The sequence below is a fragment of the Ascidiella aspersa genome, chromosome 8 (assembly GCF_963924565.1).
Source record: "Ascidiella aspersa chromosome 8, kaAscAspe10.2, whole genome shotgun sequence".
Lineage (NCBI taxonomy): Eukaryota > Metazoa > Chordata > Ascidiacea > Phlebobranchia > Ascidiidae > Ascidiella > Ascidiella aspersa.
The window spans coordinates 14,358,147-14,369,475 of NC_139454.1; the positions used below are offsets into that span (position 1 = coordinate 14,358,147).

The 11,329-nt window shown below is 33.5% G+C and overlaps 1 protein-coding gene across 1 annotated transcript; it reads right to left on the reverse strand.

Moving 5' to 3' along the window:
• Positions 1–8,360: 8,360 nt before the first annotated feature.
• Positions 8,361–10,016, reverse strand: LOC146136256 (uncharacterized). Its single transcript, XM_083396194.1, has 4 exons — positions 9,939–10,016; positions 9,272–9,431; positions 8,918–9,021; positions 8,361–8,480 (listed from the first exon to the last, which is right to left on the reverse strand). Exons 1-4 carry the CDS (start codon positions 10,014–10,016, stop codon positions 8,391–8,393), a joined length of 432 nt encoding a protein of 143 aa, XP_083252320.1. The 3' UTR covers positions 8,361–8,390.
• Between the last annotated feature and the right edge of the window lie 1,313 nt (positions 10,017–11,329).

Consider the following 11,329-nt stretch of genomic DNA (forward strand, 5'->3'; position numbering starts at 1 on the left):
TGACCCACCCAAACTCGAACCCGCACCTTAACCCAAATAATATGATATGCATTGCGATATGAGGTATTTGTAGATTTTTATTTTTTTGCGTTACTTTCTACTAGGGTTGTGCATTTGACCAGTCAAATAAAATCCGATCAATTGACCCGTCAAATACTCGTCAAATAGGTCAAATATTGGTCAAATACTATACATACTATCATAATGCAATTAAAGTTAAAAATAAACTTTAACTTTAAATAAATTTATGAACGTTTTGGCTCAAGTACTATGGTTTGTAAAACAATTATTTTTTGACTAGCTATAAGAATATTTGCAAAACCATGCCCATCTTGCAAACAATACTGTATAGAAGTATTTCATATTGTAGTAATTTTTGCTATTACTACAACCACCAAGCAAAGAGATTATAACCATGAGGACAAACTGTGACGTAGCCCATTGTTCTACTTTCGACAGCGTTCCGCTCTAGTGCATAATAGTAAAACGTAAACAACTGGGCTTGACTTGCATGTTGGTTAAGTAAAATTTTGGAGCAACCAGCTTATATATATTAAGGTTCGACATTTCTGACAGGTTAAAAGTTATGTTTGAATTAGGTGTCAAACTTTCATTGTCGAGTTTCGTGTAAACGCACTTAAAAAAGGGCATACAATATCAGCTGACCATAAGTACTACCGGTATATAATATGGTAACACACTCGTTGGCGCGCCAACGTCGTCCAGTTAATGACTGCGGAAGCGTTTTTTATTATTACTAGTAAGCCTTTTGGTACAACTTTTTGTGTTCGCTTATATAGTACAATAAGTACAATAAACAAAATATTACAATATTGTTTAAAGTTATTTTTATTGCCCCAGTTTCGTTTATTTTAGCATTACAGTAAAACACTTAAAGCAAATTAGAGTAGGGATCTTGTAATATATTCAATTATTCTTTAGTTTTGGTGTTAAGAAATATTAACATTGCACAGTTTGGTACCAGTTTAGTGGATAGGGTTTGGTGAACACAAATTTAGTGAGTAATATTGTTCATTTAAAAAAGGAAAGCACCAGATTACGCAGCTTTCTAATCTGTTGAAATTAAATGTAATAATAATCTTTATTCTTTTACAACCAGTTATCCAATCAAGTTTAAACTGAATAAAGATATATATATATTTAAGCTGTTTACAAGATGTCACCTACTTCTATACATGGGCTTTGATATATTCAACTACAACCTCCAGCAAGTAAGCTCCAAACTTTTGCTATAAGGGAGAAAAGATGAGAAGCACTCGAGGTAAAAAATACTTTTCGCAAACTTACATTGAAAATGACAAAAAATATCTATTTCAAACAGTACTGCGGAGTCGGTTAAAAATAACCCTAGTCCGACTCCAGTTAAATGTGGCATTTTGTCGAGTCCCGAGTCCGGCCCTGACTAAACAGCCTGTATTCCGCCAATTTACGTAACCAAAATTACATGGATATTTAGCTACCACTTATAGGGGTGTCGTATAACTCATTCATAATACATGGTTTGAAAATATTCCACCACATGCTATTCCACCTTTACAATTTTCAGTTGGTGGTCATATTAGTTTACTGCGCATTTCAGACTAGAGACTCGTGTAGTTTTACATGGTCTTACTCGAGTCCCGAGTCCGACTCCAGCAAAACAAACCGACTCCTCGAGGCCGACTCAGCAGTCCTGATTTCAAACCTGTACAGTATGGTACCTAGTTCTGTGTGGATATTTTTATTTACTCTAAATTAAGCCACTATACTTTTAGAGTCTATAATTTATTTGCTGAAATTTATTCAGAATAAGTAATAACTTAACAACTCTTTTGACGACAAAGTAAAAATTTATAAATATTTTATTCATATAAAACAAAACGTTTACTTTGTAATACACACTTTGAAATTTAAATATACTAAATCAGTGCAAAGAGATAATTTAATAAAATTATAAAAAAACATTTGCAATATATTGGTCGATAAATTGTGTTCATACAGACGCTGTTGACCAGGTACTAGACAAAACGAAAACAATACTGAAGTGGCCTCTGGAATCTGGTGTCAATAAAGAACTTTATTTATTCTTTAAATTGATTGATTCTTACCACGTTTAACCAAATAAATTTTAAATAAACATTATTTTGTTTTGCTTGCCTGAGTTTGCATATAAGGTGTACCAATAAGTAGGAAAATAATGACTCTTTTAACAAAAATTGATTACTTAAGGCAGGGTGGTCCAAAACCCAGGCCCGACATCGTTGTTTGTGGCTCGCGAAGCACTGTTGAATTATTGTAATGCGTACAGGGTTTATTTTAAAGAAATATAAGTGACCAACAATCAGCGAGCATCCTGCAATGGTTTGGTTAGGGTTACATTTTTCCGATTACACCATTAAATAAACCAGTTTACTATCACTTGGCAAAAAAATTATTATCGCTCGATTTTATTTGTGCACAATTTGGTGACAGCAGAAAGTTTGTGCAGTTTATATATCTTTCGACAGTTACAAACGAAAATCGTTTATCTGCTCCTGGCACGCATGTATAGTCTGCTTTGTGGCCCGTAAAGAATATGTAAGAAATACTGTGCAACCTTGGACAACCCTGACTTAAAAAATCAAAATCACTGAAAAGCCCAAACAATTACCAGTAGGAATTTGTGTAAAGCAGTGTCATATGTTATCTACAAGAGAATAAAGTTTCACATTAATTAATAGGCTTCTTACAGAACAACAAATGGTCAAAGGGGGGAAAATTTGAAGGAATTTATTGTGTTTTACTCTTTAAATAATCTGCTCATTCTGTGACCAGAACTTTTTAAGTAGAGGTTCACAATCAGTTTTTCAACCTGAATAATAGAAAAACAGTGTAACATACACAAACAACACATCGGTAAAATTACTCGGAAGTTTTGTATAACTAGACCAGGGCTTTCCAAACTGGGGGTTGCTCATGGAGTTAAATTTTACACAAAGTGCTACATTCATAAAATTGTTATTTTTTCTGTTTGGTATGTTAATGGCAAATTATGAAACGCACATTACTTCAATAAATGCATGCCAAAGCAGACAGTCATCGAGAAATGTTAGTTTTTAAACTGTTAAACCTAGTGGGTCAAAAAGTTTAATATAATAAATGAGGTCACAGCCTGAAAACTTTGGGTAGCCCTAAACTAGATAAACTTTACCCATGGACAGTTAGCAGTTTAAAGTTTTGTTTATAAGTAAAATAAATACTCTATTCTATAATGGTTTGCCTTAAGCCCGATTCCCACTGGCGTCGTAAGCTCGTCGTTAGGCCTTCTGAACCGACAACGACGAACGTTAACGACGGCTAATGCCCACTGCGTCAGAGCATACGCAGAGCGGCTGTTTTTAGCGATGCTTACGACGCGTTAAGACGAGCTAACGACGCTGGGCCTACGTAAGGACGTCGGGAGTAAAGTAGGCTAGTCAAATCATGGTCTGACTTGTATTTAGTTTTAACCAAGCATAATAATAGCACAGGACAAACAAACAGGGTAAAAGTAATTTACAACTTGTATTGTCAACAACTGATTAATAGTCATACATTTATAAAAAAGTAAACACACCTTTAGTTTGCATCATTTTACATAAAAAATGTCTTTATCCTATCAATGGCAAATGCAATTATTGCGTGAAAAAGTTGTGTTGGTTCAACTAGAAGCAGCTTGTTCGTATAGTCTCTTGAAAACAAACGAAGCAAGGTATGTTGAGTAAATAAAGTTTATCGTTTTTCACAAAAAAACAGTTTTTTTGTAAGCAGAGAATTCTGGGCCGATGAGATTAACATGGAAAGAGATAGTCAATCAGAATTTCTTCTTGTGGACAAACTACTTGCAAAAAAAAAATCCAGAAAAATTTAGGCAATATATGCGAATGAACCCTGATCAATTTAATTATATTTTGGAATTACTATCGCCACATGTAGCAAAAATTACAACAAACTTTCGAAAACCAATAACTCCCAAACAGAGGCTTGTATTGACTATCAGGTATGACATCAATATATTAAGTATAACATAAAACAATTAAAAACTAAAGAATATAAATTCATCAGGTATCTGGCAACGGGATCTTCCCAAAAGCAGTTGTCATACTCTTTTAGAGTAGGTCATTCAACTATTGGGAAAATCCTTAGAGAAACCCTTTCAGCAATTTGGAATGTCCATGGCAGACAAGTTTTAAAACCACCAAACCAGGAAGAGTGGATCAAAATTGCTTCTGAATTTGAAACTCTTTGGAACTTTCCAAATTGTATTGGTGTAATTGATGGAAAGCATATTCAAATAAAATGTCCACCACATAGTGGATCAGAGTATTTTAATTATAAGGGTTATTTTTCAATTGTCTTGTTGGCTGTGTGTGATGCACACTACAGATTTATTTTGGTTGACATTGGGGACTCTGGTCTTCATAGCGATGGAGGTATTCTTTTCAATTCTGAAATAGGACGAAGACTTGAGAGCAATCTCCTGGGTATTCCAGCTCCATCCAAATTAAAGCAATCGAGTATAACAGTTCCATACATGCTAGTTGGTGATGATGCCTTTCCGTTAAAAAAGCATCTGATGAAGCCATATCCTGGAAGATTTATAACAAAGGAAAAAAAAAATATTCAATTATAGACTAAGTAGGGCCCGCAGAGTAGTGGAAAATGCGTTTGGTATTTTAGCTGTAAGATGGCAGATTTTTACAAACCTGAGCTTGCAGAAATGGCAGTCCAAGCAAGTATTGCACTTCATAATTATTTGCAGTCACCATCCAGTAATTTTGGTGACATCCCAGATGAGTCTGGAGAGTGCATTCCTGGTTCCTGGAGAAGTTCGATTCCCACCTCAGTCAACCTTAGCAGGGTCACAAATATCGGATCGAACTTCTATGCTAGAGAAGCAAGATTTATTAGGGATGAACTGTGTCAGCACTTTAACCCAGTTGGTGCTGTGCCATGGCAGTGGACCATAGGAGACCATAATTAGACATTACACTTATAAAGGCAATGTTATAAATGAATAACCACTGAGACAGTGTACTTTTTTTCAGTCTTTAACATTATTGCAGTTTCAGAAAGTGTAATAATTGAAAACAACAATGTTATAAAAGTGAACAACAGATGTTTTATTTCTTTGTGGAGAATATTTACTATAAAACATATTTGACATATTGTAAAATTGTTTTTGGTTTTCACAGCATAATAATTAATTAAGTACTGTATAATGGAGGAAGAGACTTGGAATCGGAAGCTGATTGACATTGTGTCAAACCTACCTATTATATACAATCAATTTCACCCTGACAAAAAAAATAAAAACAAAAATGAAAGTGCCTGGAAAGAAGTCGCTGCCAAAATGAATTCATCTGGTATTTTTGTTTTTAAAACTTTTCATTTAATATTATTTTACTGTTATACACTATCTACTGCTCATCAGTTTACTGATATTCTTAAGTTAAAGCAATGCTTACCACTATTTGTTTCACAATACGCAGTACAGTTCTGCCAGATGCGATGGGGAAATTTGAGAAGCACCTATGCACGAAATCATAAAAAGGTATCTAGTGCTTCAAGTGGATCTGGTGTGCAGGCTCCGGAAGCCTGGCCATACTTTTCACAGCTGTCTTTCTTGTAAAGTTATATAAAACACAGAAGGTGTGACTTGTTTGTACTCCCAGAAAAACTTCAAGGAAGAGTTATTAGAATGCCTTTAAAATCAGTGTTAATAGCATGTTTCAAATACTATACAGATTTGTTGGAAATTCATGCATTGATATTCATACAGAATTTGTTCCTTAAAAAATTTCAAATTGTAAGTTCTATTCCAGCACCAAATTCAGCCATAAGAGATAGGTAGCAACATTAAACCATATAAATATGCAGAGCTTTAGACAGATTTTTTTTCATTGTTTTCATTTGACAAACAACAAATATTTCTGCATCATTTTTCTAGCACAAAGGACAACTTTTTCTCCCAAGAAGTCACAGAAACTGAGGAAATGGTTACAGTTTCTGAAAATTTTGGTAAAAACACTACTTTATTGAACCTCTATCACTTTATGACAATAGTATGTAATATGTATATATTCAGATGATGTATAAACATTTTATTTCTCGAGTCTGAGGAGTGAGAATCTGTAGTAATTTTCGGACAAAGGAGTAGCATTAAACTGAAAAAAGGAGTTCTAAGTTACACAAATATTTAAAGCACAAATAGTAAATGTATGACTATTAATCAGAGTTATAATTGAAGGTTTCAGGCACAAGGTTTTAAATCAACTCCACAGCTCTGGTTGTAATGTAAATAGTTTTCTTCCTTTATATTTCAATGAATTTGCTTTTATATACTGTAAGTACAATACATATTGTAGTGCCTTTTCAAATGGAGAATTGGAGGGACAGTTAAACAACAGTGACACTCCAACATGCAGTGAGACAGTTTATGATGCAAACGGCAGCAAGAAGAGGAAGACAGTAAAAGAAAGTGATCAAAGAGAATTTCAGGTAAATACATTGTTACTAATTACCATGTAGTCTTTTTTGCAGTTTAGTATGTAAAGAAAATGTTAGGTGTTTGGTCTATTGCAATATTACCATGCTAATATTTTTTTGCAGAGAAAAATGCTCAATGTTTTAGAAACGTCACACTCAAGGTTGGCAAGTTTAAGTGAGCCCAGGCAGAATGATAGGTTTGACAATTTTGGTGCTTTTATAGCATCAGAGTTGAGAGCCAAGTCCCCACAGCATGTAACTCTATACATGCAACACATGACACAAGTACTTTATGCTGATATATCTCCTGATTTTTGATACCATTTTGTATTTTCCTTGATGATTGCTTTCTGAAAAAAAAAATCAAAATGGAAAATTAAACTGAGTCTTATTTTCTGAGGTATATGATTGCGTGAAGTAAGCCACGTGCACTGAGAAACCTTGCTTGAATAAGATATAACAGCTCTTTTATCTTAGTTAGACCTTGTTTTTTTGCATAATACACTTTTATGCTGATCCTACGATCATAGTATATTAAAATTAGGTATGGTGTTGTTTTAAAACATTTTTATAGATCAGCTTAACATACTATAGCACCGTTAAAAGTATTGAAATAAATCATTTTTTACTTGGTTAAAAGTCTTTGTCAAACTGTTTAGAGCATAATAATGAATGATTAATTTTGATTTAACCTAGTCAACATGATTAAATATGAGTTAATCATTAATGGAATTTGTTACAAAATTTATTTACATGTAGGGCTTGTAGGCGTACGATATATTAGAATAAGGTCGTTTCACAATCGTAGCAGTGGGCATCGACCGTACGTAACCAACATCGCTGTCGGATCAGTCGTGTTTTTCAAAATCGGAGGAAGCATGGGGATTCCCCGATCACAATAATCTTACCAGAGGTTTGTTGTATCTTTGAGGAATAGACTGACTATTTTTTTTTTCCAGTGTACTGTTGATATGTCTTTAAGCAATGTACAACATAATCCCAGAATGGCTGAATCACAGTTACAGACGAATAATATGTGTTCTTATTATAGTTCAACTAGTAAATATGAGCAAGTTCTATAAAAATAAACCAAGTGGAGAAGTTTAACATTATAATAACATACTCCAATACTGAGCAATCAAATATAATATAATTTGCAAAATTATTAACTGAATTCAGTGACATCTGGTAACTACCCAGCAAACAATTTGACGTTGTTTAAACGTTATATTCACATCAAAAAAAAGTTGTAGTCACGTTATTCTGGTTCGTTGTTTTAACGTAAATGTGTAGACAGCCAGAAACGTTAAAATAACGTTGTGGTAAACGTAACTGTTAACGTTCCATCAACGTCCTAATAACTTTTTTATATACGTCCTCGTAACGTTACCTAATGCCAGTCGAAACGTTTTTATGACATTCAAAACAAACGTTGTTTTTACGTAAACGTGTAGACAGCCAGAAACGTTAAACTAACGTTGTGGTAAACGTCCTTAATAGCTTTATTTAACTATGTCGCCATTACGTTAAATTGTTGCGCAAGAAACGTTTTTAATAACTTCCAAACAAACGTATTTTTTCCGTAAATGTGTAAACAACATTTTTAAGTTACATGAGAAGGATTTTTGCCTGCATAAACAGTCATCAACACGTTATTATGGTGACAATGTAAATGTAAGTAAAAACATTGCCTATGCGAAAAAAACATAATAATTTACGTTCATTACTAAAAATGTCTGCAATATTACGCCATGGATAATATTCAATTAATCACAATACAGCGTAGTACTCAAGGTCTTTATTTATTAAAATTAGGAGCACACGATATGAAAAGTTGTACGCGGACAAACCAAAAACATCAAATATATGGACGTTATTGCTCCTCACTCCTCAGAGTCAGAAGAAAGATATGGAAAAGTTCCACTTCCACTGCTGATAGAGGTGTTGCTGCTGTCACAAGTCTTGTTTTGTTTCTGTAACGATATGAATTAACAACAACAATAATTTTTAATTCTTAATTGACAAATTCAATATGGTTGCTTAACAGGGCTGCGGAGTCGGCTAAAACTAACCCGAGTCTGACTCCAGCTGTAAGTTGGATATTTAGCAATCCGCTCATAGCGGTGTCATATGATTCAAAACCAACAATACATGGTTGGAAAATATTCAACCATATGCTATTACAACTTTTAACAGATTAATCAGTTTCTGAAATTGGTACTGCGTAAGAACAGGTCGCACTCTAGCAAAACAAACCGACTTTGTCGAGGCCCGAGGCCGACTCCGCAGCACTGGTTGCTAAGATCATTTTTTGGACAAAACATAATAATACAATTAAATTGTACATTTTTGTACAATGTATAGATTTTGTCATTTTAAAACGTCAAAGTTTTTTTTCCCATCAACTTACCGAAAAATTTGATCCACCCGGTTTGTTGGGCGCATGCTTCAGAAAAGCTGACACTTCGTCTTCTACAGCTTTAATTGTAGTCTCATGAGCTTTTATAACTGTGCCTACAATATATACATCAAGATTTTGTCCCCTGGATAACAATTATACTCAACAATTATTAATATGGCAGGCAACTCTGATAAATAATACTACAACATGTTATTTTTTTTTTTTTTTTTAATTTGCGTTTCAAAACATTCTCTGTTTACCATCAGGGTGGTTAATGTTCACAGAAGTTTGAATATCACACAAAAGTAAATTAGCTGGTAGTATTTCTACTAACATTATCCGTAATACACCTTATGTACATACCCACAATAACTTTACACAATTTAGATTCCATGAATGGTTTCTTTCCTTTTCGGCCTTTATAGCTGAAGGTAGACCAAAGCTTGTAGGTACCAATGTGCTTCATAGCTCTACGTATTGTTTCACCCACGCCCTTTCCTCTGGTTGACCGCAAGTATTGCACCTGCATATAATGTTAGCATTCAAAAATACCTACAGTATCGGTTATTTACAAAAAAAAAATACACTGGCCCCTGAATAATCTAAATATTAATAGGCTTATTGCGAAATAATGCACAGATTTGATAAATTGCTATTAAAACAGGCATTGTTATTTATGCAAATACAAATTAAATATTATAATATCGATAAGTAGTTGGTTCATGCAGTCTGAAAAAATTTTGCAACCATGAATTTTTGTTTTAGATATTTTTTTTTAAATTTCTACAAGCTTTACGTCATACTGTACAAGATTTTTAACATTGAAAGCCAATACTATTTTTCCTTGGTTTATTATAATAACTTATTGCTTTTGGACACACTATACAGACAACAGCTAGGTGAAAATGGGTACACTACTGGATTAAACATGCTGTACATTGCATTGTCTTTATGGTGAAACAAGGATTTTAATGTAAACAAAATTTTTTTAGCAAAATAAACATTCTATGGTGAAAACAAAAAAACTTACCAAATATCTCCTAGTTGTCTTGTTTTTTAAATTTTCTTCCAATTCAGAAAATTCGATTTCATTGTCCAGTGGCACCATCTCAAAAAATTTGTTTTCCGCATCACTAGCGGAACTCTTAGTTTCCAGTAGTTTTAAAATTTTGTTTTGGTTGCTCAAAATCTTTCCTATTTGAACTAAAAACAATGAAAATATTTTTTTATCTTGGCAGAATTATTGTTTAAACAACTTGTTGCAAAAACAACAATAGTAAGAGCAAACATGAAAGGATTTAAAAGCAAAGTAAAAATATTTTTATATGCTGAAGCGATTTACAAAATCCTATAAAAGTTCTGTTCTATAATAACACATATAACCTAATTGTTTTAAAAAACAACCTGTCATTGTAGATTCGATGAATTCTTGACTGCTTGTAGTACCTAAAAAAACAAATATATACAAAAATATCTTACAATTTTATTGATATTCATTAACAGGGCTGCAGAGTCGGACTCAGGACTCAAGGAGTCACCTTGTTTTGCTGGAGATGGACTAGGGACTCCAGTAAGACCACGTAAAACTACCCGGGTCCCGAGTCCGACATGCACAAACGCAGTACCAAATTTTAAAACTCAAATGGCGCCAACTGGAAATTGTAAAGGTGTAAAAGGCTCAAGTGCACTATTTGGCTCCTTCAATAACAACAAGGTCTACATTTATAGTGCAACTAACTTAATTCACACTACTTAAAGAGTACCACTTACAAAACTTATACACAAATTACACTTTTTTTTTTATTTTAACACATTTGATTTAACATATATATTTAAATCTGAAGAAATAAGGAAACTTCATTGCAAAGTAATATTTAAAGTAATGTTTAAGGTACTTTTACACAAGGCTTACATCAGTGATTCTCAACCTGTTTTGGCTTGCATCACCCCTACTAGTATTTTTAGCTTGGATTACTGTAACATCACAATAAACAAGATTGAAAAACCTTGTTGATTTGTTGCACTCTAATCGTATAAAAAATTGTAACCAGAAACTTAATAAAGCAAAAATGGGAATCCAAAGTAATTTGAAATGTCTCATGGCACCCTTGAGTGTTAGAAATTGCATCCCGGCTGAGAACCACTGGATACATCTTAGGGAATTTGAATGTATATTTTGAAGCTGTGGTTACCAACCTGGGTGTCGCAAGTGTTTTTTTGGGGGTCGCCATGCAGTATTTGATAAAAAAAAATTAATAAGAAATAAGCAATATGAACTAAAAGTTTCGCATTGTAGAAGAAAAAGCAACCATTACACTTTTCAATTAACAAATTAAGCATAGCTTCAGTCAAACAATGTGTAATAAAAATGAATGGACGCTCAAACTGTAACTTTAACTCATTGTGCAATGTGCACACTTA

Excerpts from the sequence above, each read along its gene's own strand:
- LOC146136256 (XM_083396194.1), bottom strand. The coding sequence starts at position 10,016 with ATGGTGCCACTGGACAATGAAATCGAATTTTCTGAATTGGAAGAAAAT. Across the intron at positions 9,022-9,271 it reads ATTGTGTAAAGTTATTGTGG|GCACAGTTATAAAAGCTCAT; the intron begins GTATGTACATAA and ends TATATATTGTAG. Across the intron at positions 8,481-8,917 it reads CGGGTGGATCAAATTTTTCG|AAACAAAACAAGACTTGTGA; the intron begins GTAAGTTGATGG and ends ATATCGTTACAG.